Source organism: Falco rusticolus, chromosome 12 (genome assembly GCF_015220075.1).
Source record: "Falco rusticolus isolate bFalRus1 chromosome 12, bFalRus1.pri, whole genome shotgun sequence".
Classification (NCBI taxonomy): Eukaryota; Metazoa; Chordata; class Aves; order Falconiformes; family Falconidae; genus Falco; species Falco rusticolus.
In genome coordinates this window covers 7,433,324-7,449,526 of record NC_051198.1, presented here as the reverse complement: position 1 = coordinate 7,449,526, position 16,203 = coordinate 7,433,324, and the positions used below count along the sequence as shown (strand labels likewise).

Below are 16,203 nucleotides of genomic sequence, written 5' to 3'. Positions count from 1 at the left end.
CTCTGATGTTTCATGCTAATGTGGTTCAGTGATTACACTGGACTGGCTAAACAACTATGATACAGAAGGGACTATCAGATATATCTGAAAGGTTTAATAGGTACGGAGGTTTTCTTCATGTTTTATAGATTTACAAAGCTGTCTTTCAAGACAGCACCCCATGAAAATCGAGTTGTACAAACCCAGGAAAAACAGAATAATGTACTATTATGCTAAAAGGCTTTTACATGGCTCCATGGATTTGTACTTTGGATAAAAGGTTCAGTTTTATACGATGATCTTAATGGTCTTTTCTGTCCTAAATGATTCTATGATTCTACGATAATTGTTATGAGGAAAATCACAAGAGAAAGAAAGGAAAGAGTGTCTGTGTTTCTTCAGTTACCTGTGATCCAGAGAGTAGTGTGACATAGGAAGTGAAACAGAACTGCTGCCATAGCTTCGTAGCTGCGGACACAGCTGCACAGACAATGCCTACACATCGTTTTTTTGGAGAAAGGAGATTTTGCACCTATTGCATGCTTTGCATTTGACCAGAGACCAAACCATTGAAGTGAAACAACTTTGAGGCTACTAAGAAGTTCCACTGGGAGAAAGAACAAGAGTGAAAGAAAGTGCAGTTGTCAGCCTAATAGCATCTTTACACAAGAGATATTTTACTCCCAGGCTAAATATGGAATTGGAATGATTACTTCATTAAACCTCAGTTTCTACAGACCAAGAATTACAATGGATTTCATAAGTTTTAAAACATCAGGGTTAGTTCAGGGATTCAAAATTGTTACATCTATCCAAGCAAAACAGAGTTTTCACAATAAGTGAAAGGAAATAGTGTTACCGAGTGGCTAACACTGTGCACTGTTGGCCAGTTGCAGGCCTTTAGTACTGCCCATGTGAAAATTAGTATGACTTTAGTACTTCAGTAGCAAGTCTTTTTAAGACCACATTAACTCTATAAGCAATGACTCAGCAAAGTGAAAAAAACCCAAAACCTAAACCAAAACAAGCAAAGCAAACCAAACCCTCTCATAAAAAAAGGCAGGGGGCACTTGATAATGATTCTATCTGCTTTGGTAATGGTTGTTATATGACAGTCAATCAGCATGAACTCATTATTTCAGCCAGGTACAGTCTGAAGAACCATAGGGATTTGCTTTAAATTACTTTTTCAGGATGCCAAGTCACTTTGAGCAAAAGCGGGTTTGTAGGGACAGAAATTTCTGTTGAGCTATGTGCTGTGCTGGGGAAGACAGGCAGGTGTAATGCACAAGCTTCCAGCATCATAAGACCTCACCAGACTTCCAACGTGCCACTGACTTCCGTGACATGTCTGTGCAATAAGATATCCCTCTGCAGTCTGTTTTTACTATCAAGTAGGCTTATTAGAAAAGGTCTTTAAAATTAATTTTCCAACACACAGCCTATTTTAAAAAATGAACATACCAAAAGCAAAATCCAGTGTGGTACTGTGACACACAGCTATATTCCTCTCTCTGCTGCTTAAAGCTTTGATTACCGTGTTGTTTGTTTAACATGTGGCAAAAAACCCCACACAGAGTGAAAGAAATTCTATAAAGAATCCTGTGACTGTCTGAACTGCCACTCTTGGAAATTAAAAAAAAGAAGATAGCTTCAGTCGGCTCCAGTACTGTTTGTTTTCAGGGGCTCTGCTGTGCTCTACCCAGCCCCATTTAAATCTAATGGACCTTCCAGAGGCAGGGAGGAAATCAGTGAGTAAACCTAATAATTCCTCCATGGTATGACCCAAAAGTTAGGGCAGAGGTGTGAGAACAGGCTGCTGCTTCAGGCGACCGATTGCTTCCTTATCCCAGTGTAAAAATTTTGAAAAATCAGCATTCGCTGAGTTCTTCCCAGTACTTACAGATAGACTTAACATTAGCCCATGACTATGCATATACATGATACACAAAGACGTATCTTGTTTCATCAGTTTCTATACAGGAGGTTGTTTATAAAAGAAAAAAGAAATCAGATCTAGAATGAGAGTCATTAGAAATGGGCATTTAAAGTGGCTCTGAAAAAGCTTTCATGCTGTATAACTACTCCAACAAAAACATGTTCTCTCAAAAATTAAAAAAATAGACCCGGTTTAGTATTTCTGTCTTGGAGACTGTTTTAAAGACTTCATTTTCTCAGATTTCTTCTTCCAGAGATTATGAAAACTGTAAAGATTATTTATTTTTTTCTCAAGCTTTCTAAAATGTCTGTGGTAACATGGTTCTTATATAAATCCACAATCATGTCCAGAAGTATTCAAACCTAAAATGAAGCCACTTCTTTTATGGTTGTGTGAGCTACAAATAAGGATGTTCCTCTTAAACTTGTTAAAAACACTTGGCATAGGTACACTAAAACAACAGATTTGCAGTCGATTTCTAATGAAACAAAGGTATCGGGCACAGATGTTTCCAGACACCAACATCCAATTTTCTCCTGGCTAAAAATATACAGAAGATAAATATTATCCCCGCCTGTTGGAGTGCACAAAAAGTTCTGTGTACTTCATCCTGTTTACTGAAACAATGTTTCTGAATTCGCTTTAATCGTGTAAACAATGCCCTAAGCAAGGAGAAGATGGTTTCAGGAAGAGCTACATTTGCAACATTGTGCAAGCAGTGGATTCTAGCCATAGCTATCCTCTGTTCCCTTCCTGCAACTGATGCAAATTTCCAATGCAGAACTTGCCGCTCCCTGAAGTGGAGGATGAGCGCAAATCAGTGAGGTAACTAACAGCAGAACAGAAACGAGCTCATTGTAAGATACTGAAATGGGAAATTCTACCCCACGTAACAACTCCAGTTAAATGATACCAGCAGTGACACCGATTTACTTCTGGTTATGTCACGACAGCGCCTCAGAACAGTTTTCTGAACTTGATAAAAAGTGAAGGACCCTCAAAATTTGCTGGGAGCAAAGAAGACAGTGTGACTTGAAACCCGAAATTTGCATTTAATGTTGTCAATCCTATCTGCACTCTCTGACGGGCCCAACTGAGCCCCACAATTAGCAATCCACTCTAAAGCCCAAGTCCAATTTTTTCTCTCTGCAGTGAGCTCTTGTTACACCGTGACGTTAGGAAACCTGCACAGAGGCAGTAACAGCTCTGGTACTGGAAGTGGTTTAACCATGGCCCTCGGGCACCCGGCTCTGCCTAGACTAGTCACTCCAGCTTTGCTAAGAGGACTAGCTAGTTCCTGGGAAGGCTGCACCATGCTCCCAGTGCTGCAGCTAGGGACAACTGCTTTGCTGCTGCCTTAAACTATGAAGCCTTACAGTAATTACAAGAAACAAGCACTACTGGAGCCCTCCAGTTCTTACTGTGCTAGATCAGAGATGGGCCGTACTGGTCAGAGCTCAGTATTACAGATACCGCTGAGTCTTCTGTAACAACATCAAGGTGGTGTTGCTTTCCAACACAGTGAAACCAGCAGCTTCAGATGACAAATGTAAGTGATACCTAAAAAATCCATCTAATAAAATGTGTTAAAAGGGACATGTGATACAGACGGAGGTGAGGGAAATGGCCAGGGATGAACCCAGAGAAAAGCTGGTTGGAAGTCTGCAGTTCTTTTTAAAAAGATCATACAGCCTTGGTTTTCTGTAGCTGGGTATGTTCTTAGAGTGGGTGGTTCTTTGTAGATTTTTTTTAAATTGAAGGTAGAAACTGAATAGATATCAAAGAGAATAAATAAAAGTAACACAGAAGCACTGGAGTGGTGTGACTGGTGGATATGGCCTCACACAAAACGATAAAGACAATTGCCAAGCAGGCAGCATTACCTTCTCCTGGTTTAAAATCACTCCTATCAATTACTACCAATCCTGCAACTCAAAATGAGCATAATAATCACAACAGATTTGATCATACACTGATTTACTTCAGTTTTCCAGGGCAAATCAACATGTTTTTAGGACGGGAATCCTACCTAACTCTGCACAGTTTCTACTTGGAATCTGTCACCTGTTAATGCATCCATTGCAACTGGAACTCACCCACCTGTGTTTCAGGTATACTGCTTGTGAAGCCTGATCAAGATTCAAGCTCTCTGAAGAGCATTAGCATCAACAAAATGCCCTTGCCTGACAAACAGTAAGGAGTCTTCCCTTGTCTGCCGTGGTGTTGAGCACTGCTAGGAAAGCAGCAAAGCAGTGGGACAACAGAGAGCAGTGCACTACCTGTTATGGTACCCAAGCCTGGGAAACCAGCAGTAAAATGAAAAGGGGAGAGACAAGAGCAAGAGTTCAATTGCAAGTTGAAGCACCCGGCTGCAAACAGAGGATCAGCTGCAGAGGAGAGTGGAGAGGTTGTAGAAGGCTGGTTGGGACAGACAAGAAAAACCCATTGGAAATGGAAATAAGCAGGTTCCTCTGAAGTCATACCTCCTGTGTGACTTCATTCTGTTACTCGGGTAAGAACAATTCTGTCATACTGTCAATAATAACGCTGCCCAATTACAGCCCGCATTGGCATCCCTCGGCTAGCTCATCAAACGAGTGCAAACCTACACAAAAGGGATTTTCCACTTGTGAAAGGAAAACCAAAGATCAGGTTTTGTGATCAGTTTTTGCAATCATCCGGAAGTCTTCCAGGCATTGACAGAATTGTTAAAATGACAAAAAAAAAAAAAAAAAAAAGAAAACAAAACGCCCCAAACCAAACAGCCAGCCTTTGCTCCACAGCAGCTACTGCAGTTACTCTTAAACAACCAGCACGGAAGCAATGCTAAAGCATCAAAGGCCACTTGAAATGATGGGAGATTTTACAAGGCTAGAATGCCACAGAAAGAACAGTAAGCGTCACCCTGGTCTTGCATGCAAAGAGGCAAATTGCATTTGGATTACTGCAGCTCCAACTGTTGTTTCTGAGGTTTTTCTAGAAGACAGTCCAGTATAGTTATATTTGATTATCGCCTGATAAATACAGTTGTACCTGGGGACATGTTAATTTTCTGAACTCCTGTGATGGTGCCCTGACATCTACCACTTCCTCCCTGAAAGAGCACACAACCAGGGCATGATACAGCAACTGCCATCTCACAGGAAACCAGAGAAGGAATGGCTGTAAAGAGAACTCACTGGAGTATCTTTTCGACCTGCTTTTTCAGGCTGAGTTTTATGTCTGCTTATCAAGTTTTTAAAATTTCCAGGTATAATTTCCCTTTAAAATGTTATTTTTGCTCTGCAGCTTTGTACTAGTAGAAGGGAAAAGAAGTTGTGGGTCTCTGAGAAGTAAATGTGGCCATTGTGCTAGATTAATACACACAGGCTTTTTTTTCCCCTTTCCAACCTTGCTGTCCCAGGAGGATTTTTAAATTAACACCCCCAGGATTGTAACTTACAGAGCCCGAAGCCATGGTGTGAAAAGAAAAATGAGCATCGATTCTGCCAAACAGCCGATGAGAAATTTCCAAGTCAATTATTGCCATTCAGGTCAGTACAGTACTGCTTAATGAGCCAGAATTCACTATAATCCTGTTTTCCCCAAAAGAGTAGGCCACCTTTCACAACTTTGAACAAAGAAATAAACTTTCATTGACTCTGTAATGAATTAATGGGAGCTTTATCTCCAAGAGGCCTGACCTGCTGCAGGACTGTCAACCAGGAACTTAAAGCAGCTTTGTATATCCCTATTTACATGCCTAAGTAAGCAGAGTAAAGACAATGCAGAACTTAGGGAACCTGTTTCTGGAAGAGCTGATCCTTGTGCACAAGAGCACTGGGATTAATGTTGCCCAATGTTTTCTAGTTTACAGGACTAGGCTTCCCGGTTCTCAGAGTCCAGCAAAACTGCTGACATAGTTGGCCAACACGTTTCCAAGATCAGGTGGTGGAGAAACAGGTCAGAGCAGAAACAGTTACTATAAAGACAAGCCAGGAAAATGTTTCCATCTCATTTATCTAGTCCCTGAGTCTAAACATTAAATGCTGTTACCAATCAGAGAAGGTTTTTGTTGCCTCCTGTCCTCCTCTGCAGTTTACATACCGTTCAAACAATGACGTTACACGCTTTACCTCATGCCACAATCTGGGGCCCCTATAGCTTCCCTACCTTCCCTTCCTAAGGCTTTCTGGAAGGCTTCTCCTAGCATGAGGGATGTGTACAGTCACCACATGTTGAACATGTTTGCTGCCTTGGACTGTCAAATACTGGACCTGCACTTACTACAAATCTGTTAGGCTTCTTAACGTTGCGAGCCATCTAAGCTGTAATGGAGCGTCAACTTGGAGAAGGCTTGTTCTCGCCCGATCACAGACTCATAGAATGGTTTGCGTTGGAAGGGACCTTAAAGACCAACTGGTTCCAGCCCCCCTGCCACGGGCAGGGACACCCCCCACCAGCCCAGGCTGCTCCCAGCCCCATCCAGCCTGGCCTTGAACGCTGCCAGGGATGGGGCAGCCACAGCTTCTCTGGGCAGCCTGTGCCGGTGCCTCGCCACCCTCACAGTACAGAATTTCTTCCTAACATCTAATATAACCCTACCCTCTTTCAGCTTAAAGCCGTTCCCCCTTGTCCTATCGCTTACAGGCCCTTATAAAAAGTCCCTCTCCGCTTTCCTGCAGGCCCCTTCAGGTACTGGAAGCTGCTCTAAGGTCTGCGCGGAGCCTTCTCCAGGCTGAACCACCCCAGCTCTCCCAGCCTGTCTTCAGAGGAGAGGTGCTCCAGCCTGCTGATCATGTTGGTCTCTCACTATCAGAGCTCTTTTACCTTTACATACATACTTCTTAGACATATCAAAAGGATGGTAATTTTGTGGGCTGGAGGACTGTAAGAAGCCAGGAATTGATTTAACCAGAAAACCAGTTCTATTAGTGCATTGTTTTTATAAGCACATCTTAGGCAGAACGACATTTCACGTTATTGTTTTGGTTAAAAAAGACTGCTTATTAATGCCAATTTTGCTTTAAGGCTCTGAATTAAAAACAAATCACTCATTTTTTCCTCTTTCTAATTCATGAAGTTTCAAGATGCAAGCGGCTTGTAAGTGGCCATTCCAAACCCAAGAATAGTTTGAGGAATAATGTATAGAAAAGTTTCTTGCAGACAACATTTTTCACTCCAGGCAGCTGCTACAGAAATTAACTTTATGTCTTGTTTCCATACAGAGGACCACATTTTGAGCTGAAACTTAAAGACTCGTTCTCTTATAAGCTTTGGGGATGATTGCATTTTACAACAGCATACCGAAAGAGAACCGGTTCACAAACAAATTTTGCAACAGAGAATCGAAAAGAGAATTTTAAATACCCATTTAATATTCAGTGGATATATTATGTTCCAAAATGGCAATAGCAAAGATGGCTTTAGTATCATAAATAGGTCTGTACTGATACCCACATTTATGAAACTAACGCTATCCAAAGAGAAATGTAGAAAAAAGTTGAAATAGTGCATTCGCTTAAGACAAAAAGTATATTTTGTATTATATATGTATTTATATATATATAATATTACATTATATACATCCTCTTTTGGTGCTATTGGTAGAGACACTGTGTTCTAACTGCATGTCGTGGAAGCCAGGCTGAAAGTTGTCTTGGTTCAGTAAAATAATTTTGTGCAGCTCATAAAAAACTCACGTTAACATAAATTTGTACCTGAATGTTGGGATTCTGCCCATTGATATCTGCTTTTGACAGGTCAGGGAAGTTTGGAAGATCCAGGAGGAAAGATCTGGGTCCATCTCTTTGCAAGGACGTATGCCCGTTTTCCTGCCTGAATCGCTGCTTAGGGAACGGCCGGTGGGCAGCCTGGAGATCAGGGTATTCTCTTCTGTCCTCAGGGTTCAGGGTGAAGCCGTCTTCAGAACGGTCATCTGCAGTGAATGTGCTCTGGGGAAAAAAGCAACGCACTGTAACACCAACTGAGAGAGCGTGGAGTCCTGCCAGTGCGGGCCCGCAGAGCACGTACCCAAAGCCTTGCAGCACCCCCCCGCAGCTCGCTGCTGAAACACACAGCACCGATGAGGGGTATCTTCTAGGGTGCTCATGCGTTTGGCACCTGACTCTCGCTGAAATACACTTAGTTACAGTGGTGCAAATCTGTAACTATCTGACACAAGATAAAAGCGGGTCAGACTTAAGTGCTTAGCTCTTTCGGGTTCCTGTAACGTTCCAGCTTTGCAGTGGGCACCTACACATTGACACAAGCATCTAACTTAAAGCAGTTCTGGAATCATGAAGCTCTGAAGCAGCCCCTGGGAAATCAAATTCTATCACGTGAAATGTGTCCCTAAAATGGTAAAAGGTATCTTTATTATAAATAATTTTGGTTTGCTTTGCTCCAAAGCGGAGCAAAAACACTAACTGCTGAGTGCATGTTGAAATGTACGGTATTAAAAGATCCTACTGCTGAACTGGCAGCCTCTCTCCCCCCAGTCTGCAACAACTTCCATCTTGTTTCCTGTGCTCCTCACCCAATTTCTCTGGTCTTGAACATCTGAACCTTCCTTCCTCCGGGATCTCATTTTCATGTTTGCCTAATGGTGGGATTGAATTTCACCGAGCTGTGGGTCAGCAGTTAATGCTTTTGTTATTGTTGAGCGTACTTTCGGGTTTTGTAGTATATTACAGCAAGCTGCCTTCGAACCAGTAGCACTGCTGCCACTGCCTTTGACCTCACCAAGGAGATACATGTAGTATCAAAACACTGGCTGCCTGGGTTAGCACTGGCCTGGGGACTTGGGGGAAAAAAAACCAGCAGAGAAGTCCAGTCTTCTTATGGCTACAAAAAATGCATGGGGCAGATTCAGCACAGGTTTTGCTTTTGACTCAGCTGAAAAATTTTAGGCTTGAGGTCTTAGTATGACTGCCTGGGGAGCTTTTATTTTCAGTTCATAAAGAGACAGCAAGCATGGAGAGGGTAAACGTTAAAGACCTATCTTTTAAAACAAGCACAATTAAAGTGGAATGGCCACATGTGGTTCTGGCTCTACTGAAGCATATTTTTGCCAGCATTTCTGGTTAAATGCAATCTCCATCCAGCTCCCCTGGCTCAAATTAAGCTAACATACCTTTTGTTGAGCGCTCAGACAGATAACAGTTCCAATGCCTTTTCTTTTATTTCGTGTTTATTTGCTTAGAAGGTTCTAAATTGACCCTTGAAGAGATTTTACAATATAATCTGTCCACTTTACAGGAAAATACTCAGTGAGTTAAATAAACCAAGATTTAAGAGTTAATCTGGGACTAAGTGAAATTGTCTCAAGCAAAAAGTAACGTGGTTCTCCTCTCCCCTTCTCGCTGCACTGTACTTGCAAAGAGCAAAATCAGATTTAGCAGAATTAATGTTGTCTTGGTATTTTCATGATCAGAATGGGTACATGTCGGTAGTGCCAAAAGGGCACTGTCAGACATCTAACTAGAGCACAGACACAAGAAGTTCATTCTGAATTAGTGCACGTGCGTGTGCGCTCCTGACAGCCTGTATCGCTGGAAGGCTAAACCAAGAATGCTCCTCTTTGCTGAAGGCCAGGTAGGCTGTTCGGTTGCCTTCGGCAGGCCACCCATTAACACAGCCCTTATTTGATATAAAGCAGAAAGCAAATCACACAGCGGCAGGCTCTGGGAAACAAACCCGAGGGCCACTTAGCTAACTTTTAGGTTCCTTACCCATATGCTAATGCTTAAACGTCACACTTATCAAACAGAATTTAGCTGCAAACTTCTTGGGGCATGAGGATTAAATGGCTTCTCAGTTAGGTCTGAGTAACAACAAGGTGTAATTGTGCTGTTATTAAATTACTTCAGACAGGAACCAAAAAAAAAAACTGTGGTACTTAACTACTTTTTTCTGGGGTCTCATGCCTATAATCTTACCTTTATAAAAAGTAAAGTGAGATTTTATTAAAAAATAATAAAATTCTCACATACAATTTCATACCTTCCCTATCTGCTTGCCACTTCAGGAGCATCCTGATTCTCCACATTAACATACCATATAGCTAGAGCTGGCCAAGGACTTTAGAGACCTACATTTAATTCTCTGATAAGACTCCCTGTGTGATCTTGGCAGGTCATGGTCTGTCTGTGCCTTGGTGGGGATAACAGCACTTCCCTTCCTCACTGTGATGTTTGTGGGGAGCTCAGCAACTACAATAATAAGGGCTATATAAAAAGTTTTTAATAGTGTCAGACAGATGGAATATCACATGGAGTTAGTTAGAAAATTGTCATGGTGAAGTAATGACATCAGGCTGATCAGGCCCACTACCAAGCTGCTTGGGGCAGGGACTGTCATTAATTACAGGCTGAATGAGTTGGGGTTGTTTAACGTTAAAAACGAAAATGGAGAGGAGACATGACAACTGCCCTACGCCAAAGGCTGCTGCAGCGAGGAAGGGGATGGACCACTCTGCTTGCGCAGGGCGGACATGATCCGGAGAGCTGGGTTTAGCGGTTTAACGCTAGGTACGCGTTTCTAATGGCAGCGACAGCCAAGCTCGAGAGCAGACTTTGGAGGGGGTAACGTGGAGTTTGTCTTTAAGAGCAGGGTTGACTAATGCCTGGCAGGAACGACACAGGTTAAAGCGTGTGTCCTCTGCCTAAAAGCGGTGTTAACCCTGGCAGTCCCTTTCACCCTAGGAAAAGCCCATGCTGTGCCTCCTTGGGGCTGCCATGCCATACTGCCACACAAGCAAACAGAAATGCTCAACGGGCATGATCATTTAGTTACCTGCTACATAGTACCATGAGTATTATTAGAAATGTGTATTTCTGGTAAAAAGGTAAAAGAGGCTGCCATCAGAAAAAGTGAGCTCAAACTGCATGTGAAAAGAATATGGGCTCGCTCTGTTCTACTGCATTAACTCAGGCAAAGCCTCTTCCCAGGCCAATCTAGCAGGAAGAAGGGTCTGTACTGCAATGGCAGCACCCTTTCCAAAGAAAACAGGGTTTGTGTTCCAAAGCTAACAGATGAAATTGAATTTCTTTTTTTTTTTGCAGGGGGGAAATATTCTTCTTTTCTTATTTTTATGTTATTTCATATGTTTACACTTCGCACTGTCTAGCTTTAGGTGTACAAAATTTGTATTCCCAATTGCTTCTGGGAAAGCAGTGTTGCTTGTCTTCCTTTAAAAGCTGTGTCACTTCATTCTGAACTACTGACTCAGTTTCTTTGAAGTTACAACATTTCTACTTCAGGCACATTGGTTTCTTACTCAAATGATGCATCTGCTCTAAATATTTTAAGGTAAAACATTTTTCTTCCTTCATTTAACAACATTATTCACAACTTTTCAACTACCCATCACGATGATTTTAAGGGGTTACTCACGCCTGCTGTCAGCTACACTTCTGCTGCCCCATGGGATCAGATATTTATAGAAGTTCCCAATACAAAACCAGCTTAGGATTTCTGGGTCTTCTAAGCGTGGACAGTCTATCAGGGCAGGAACACATTGTTCATAGCTGTGAGTGCCTTGTCAGGCAACAAAATAAACCCTAGAGACTCTGCCATTCCGTTTGCATTACAGAGCAACACACCTCGCCACACCCAACACCGAAACAGGGAGAGCAACAGTTCTGTACATACCAATGGCTTTGCGTCCATCTATAAACCAGGGAAGAAGAGCAATCCACAGCGATTTGGTGAGGCTAACTTTAAATGTTGGTGATCCGGGCGGGACCTGCACCACCGCAGGGTTTAAGGCACCAAGAGACAGCCCTGCATGCAGGAAAAAATTCCTACCTCATACTGCAGCTTAACTTTTCAATACTCAAATGGGTATTTTAACTCCATCCATTTCCTTCCTATTTTGTTTCTCCCTCTGTCACGTTAGACATCAGCTCCAGGGACGCGTAGAGTTTCTCTTCCCCACAAAGAGGTCAAACAGAAATGGGAACTTGTAAAAATACCAAACTATGGAAAAAGGGAATTTCTTTGCATTTTTTTAGCAAGTGAGGAATCCATCTCCCTCCTCTCTTCCTTATTTTAATCCCATTTCCAGTTCTGGAAAAACAACCAAGACAGAGAATAAGTGAGGAATGACTGGAGCTACAGAAAACATTCTGGAGCAGCTGCTCTTTCTCTGTCTTTCGTATTTCTTACCTTCCTTCATTCCCTCTCCACTTGCCAAACTAAGGCCACATTTGCAAGCACTGCTAATTATGGAGTTGAAAGAATTGGGGAAAACTGATGCAACTTATATCCCTAACAGCTCCCAGACAGCAAGGGCATCTATTACTAAATACCTGCCACAGCTACATTGCTTTTTTATTTCTTGTATATTCCTTTGAAATATCTTGTAAAATGATCTTGACAAGAGGTCTTGAATTGAAAACCGACAGTCTGTCAATGCACTTTCATGATGCACCTGTACAGCATCTTCAACCACCAGGAACAAGGAACATTTATTTATTAGGAAACTTCACAGACGCTATAAAAGATTATATTGCTATCAGAGACAAAATGAGGCCTGGGGCCTTCACAGAAAACCATTATAGCCATTAGGACTGTTTTCATTTCCCACCTGCCTAAACAGATTGTTTTGATTTCGAAGGCTGTCATGTGTTTCCAGGTTAGTGCTAAATGATCACTTTAAAATTAACCGGTCTGGGGAGGCTGAGTAACACACCGGGATACTACATGAGACTTTCACCTCTGCAGATCCAAGATCTGTAATGAACTTGGGTGATCTAATTCCCAGGCTTTGTCATGAGTATAAGCAGCACAGGACCTAGCAGGAAGAGGTATGAGGACAGCGTTAGATAAGCAGACGGTGAGGTTGGCAGCTGAAAAGCATTATCAGAGATACAAGGAGAAAAATGTCTTTTATGATTAATGCCACACACAGTCCAGGCAGTCAGAAGACCTTTGTTCTGTTCTTAGCTCTGTCTTGGCTTTCTCATTTAACAGGCAAATCACTTGTGCTCATGCTTAATTTCTGTGTGAGTAGCTGAAAGCATGTGGTGGTACCGAGCCCCACAGCTCTGGTTCACTCTAAGGAGTCACTGACGGTTCCTGTCGCCACAAGAAATCAGACCAGAGGGGTGTCCTGTCAACCACTCAGCTACTGAGACACTCCATTTTTTCTTGAAATGTGCTTGTCCCTCACGTTCACATGTATCAATGAAGTGAAAGGCCTTACTTATCTTTAGAAAGCTGCACAAATTAATTGTTGCAATATCTAATAGCACGTTTTAGATAATCACTGTTTGTAAATCCTTTAAAATAGACTACATTGGCTCACATGTACACAATTGCTTTCACAAAGAGCTCCAAAATATAGCATCTCCCTTAAACACCGTGTAAATAGAAGCCGAATCGCTAATTACAGTGGGTAATAAAAAAAATAAAAAATTTCTGTTTATCAGGGTCTATTTTTTAATAATTCTCTATTTAGTCCAGCAAAATTAGTAAAATGACATTGTATTCAGCTCCTTCTAACTTGCAGTACATCTGCATATGTGACTAAGTGGCTATGCAAAGCCAGCCCAGCCACCCCACAGGGTACTGCTGCGGGACACGTTAGCTTCAGGGGCCATACAGCTCTCAAAGTGATTTTGTTTCTGTGGAGAATAGGATGGAGTTGCAAATACTGTCGCAATTGGGACAGCAGAAGTTCAGAGTAGCCACATCGATCCGCAGTCACTGCTGGAGCAGAGGGTCTCCCGTACGTCAGGTGCCAGTGGCAGCACAGTTGGGCGGTGAGGTGCTTCGGATGCCCAAGTATATACCCAGCCCCCCAGCTCAGTTTCTGCTGAATGCTGAAATAGCTCACAGAAGCTGCACACAGCAGAAGCAGAATCTCAAAGCATTTGGGCACATTTGTCTCAGAACCACAGCTTTTGAGTTTGAGGAATTAGATCACCCAAGTTCATTACAGATGTTGGATCTTTTTTTACGCTAAAATTTTCCAGCCCTGTTAGTTACACAGAACATCTTGAGAACTGAACACATAACCAGGACTTAAGTTACAACTGCAGAGATCCTAGGGCAGTAGTGCTGAGGTCCCCTTCATACCTAAGGCTAGTAATTCCCAAACTACCCTTTCAAGGCACATGGCCAGCACTACGACAGGACCCTCCACAGTGGAGGAAAAGGCTGTGGCCTTGTTGAACCGTCTGAACGTTCCCGAGTGCCAGAGCAGCGCTACCGCCATTCCTCCCCTATTGAGCCTGTTTATTTGCCTGCAGTCATCACGCTTTGGGTCCATCCTTCTTTCAGTCTCTGCCTGGGAGTTGCCCTCCCCAAGCTCCCCGTCTCTTCCGTGCTGTTAGTAAACAGCGGGTCCACATCTGAACTGCTCTGGCAGACAGAACTTAAGGAGAAAACCGACCATATCATACTCGGACCTGGCCACCTTTTGCTACATGTTGTGGACGCACATTTCACAGCACAGCTATGTTTTATGCTCTGTTGTTTGCTTGTATTTCATGTTTTTCTTCAGCTGGAAAACACAAACAGTATGGTTCAGCTTGGAGGTGAAGAACTGCCAGTTTGCATAAACACTTTGATAATAAAAAGGACTTGGCGGTGATTAAAGCTCAATGTCTGCTGGAAAAACAGAGGCCCTTAGCAAATTTTCTAGCATAGTATACACTGGTGCTTTGTTCTTCTGCAGATACTCAGCCACCCATGGGTCAGTCAAGCACACAGAATTAAAACTGGGCAGGGCTTTGACAGATGTTCACTGCCAAGTTTTGCTCGCAGTGCACAGATATTTTCAGTTGCCCAAGCTGGTGGTAAGCATTCAGTTGTTCTTCATGACTCAGAAGGCCTTCCCTGTAATCACTGCCCAGCTGGAGCTCTCCGCACAGGACACGTTGATCCAGTGGCTGAACAGGCAGAGGTACAACAGACAAGTAGCCCAGCCCAACTATTCCACTCCAATAACTTGTGGTGCCAAAATGCAAATTCTTGGAAAGTTCCAATTCTTCTTAGGCTTTATTAAATACCTGCATAAAATCAGTAGTATAATAAAGCTTTAAATAGAATCCATTTATACCATGGCTAAATTTAACTGAACGAGTCTAATCTCACCCACCATTTGAAATCTGCATCACAATTTACACCTCAAGTTCCAAGAGAATGGGAAAACCTGCCTTAAACTGCAATCAAAACCCCAAAAGTAAAGGAAATCCAGAATAGTAATACTTTTTGTACACACAAATTTTTGGTCAGGCTTTGCAGGCCAGCACACACAAAGTCAGTGTAAATGAAAGAGAACAAACTTACATCTGAAATTATTTTCATGGGTTTTAAACTAGGTCCTTTTGCAAGTTTATTCCACTAAATCACTACGGCTAGGATTTCACTAGGTGAGCCGACTTTAATAAACGAAGTTTTCATCTCTCCTCAGCCAGAAGAGTAACCTTACTTGAAACCTTTTCAATTTCCAAAGTTGCCTTCAGCTGTCAGTTTCCAAGAAACAGCTATTCCCAGCCTCTGTGTCTCCCTCTCATATGCCACTGCATATCCACCCTATGCTTTCAAAAGCATCTAGGGCTCTGGCTGCGTTAGCTGGCAGATGTTTTTAGAGACTAGAAAGTGTTTAGTCCCTGTGGACTAAAAGTTACATGATGACTTCATCACATAAGCAAAAGCTAATAACGGGAAAGCAAGAAAGCAGACAAGTGTTATATTCCAAAAACATGATGTTTCCTGTGCTTCTGGCAATACTACTTCTGCGCCTGAAAAAAGGCAAATCACTTGAGTCTTGATACTCAAAACATACACACCATCGAATTACTGCAAGTTAATTTACTCCACCCTCCCTTAGCTGCTTTCCCCACCAACACTGGTTTTTCTTTTGATGGAGGTTTGAGGGTGAAGGCAGAGGAAAGGCAGTGATTGTTTACATTCAGTATCTACGCACCAACTCCATCCCTCACAACACTCTCTGGTAAGGGGTTGTTACTACACCCAGGAGTTTACAGTAAAACAGCAGTGGAAAGCTGAGCGGCTGCCTCAGGACACGCACCTCTGCTCCTGCAGTGCGGTATTCTTTCAAGCCTGAGTGTATGGTTTTACCCTCGACATTTAGAAAACTTTGGAGACTGACACACGAGCAACTGGAAGTCATTAGCATAAATGGCATCTGTACACAGAGTGCAACAGCAGCCTTAGCTGTGTATGAAGACATCGGCAGTGGACATTATGCCCTCTCTCTACATCTCCGTGAAGTGCCCTAATGACAGAACAAGAGGAAGCAGATACACAAGAGAAAGGCCTCCCTCCAGTGA

General features: G+C 42.6%; 1 protein-coding gene across 1 annotated transcript in view; it reads right to left on the bottom strand.

Moving 5' to 3' along the window:
* Positions 1-16,203, bottom strand: part of ISM1 (isthmin 1) — a 41,323-nt gene that overhangs the window by 12,222 nt on the left and 12,898 nt on the right. Inside the window, exon 2 of the mRNA XM_037405874.1 lies at positions 7,618-7,851. Within this exon, the coding sequence (XP_037261771.1) occupies positions 7,618-7,851 (234 nt within the window). The remainder of the gene's footprint in view (positions 1-7,617; positions 7,852-16,203) is intronic.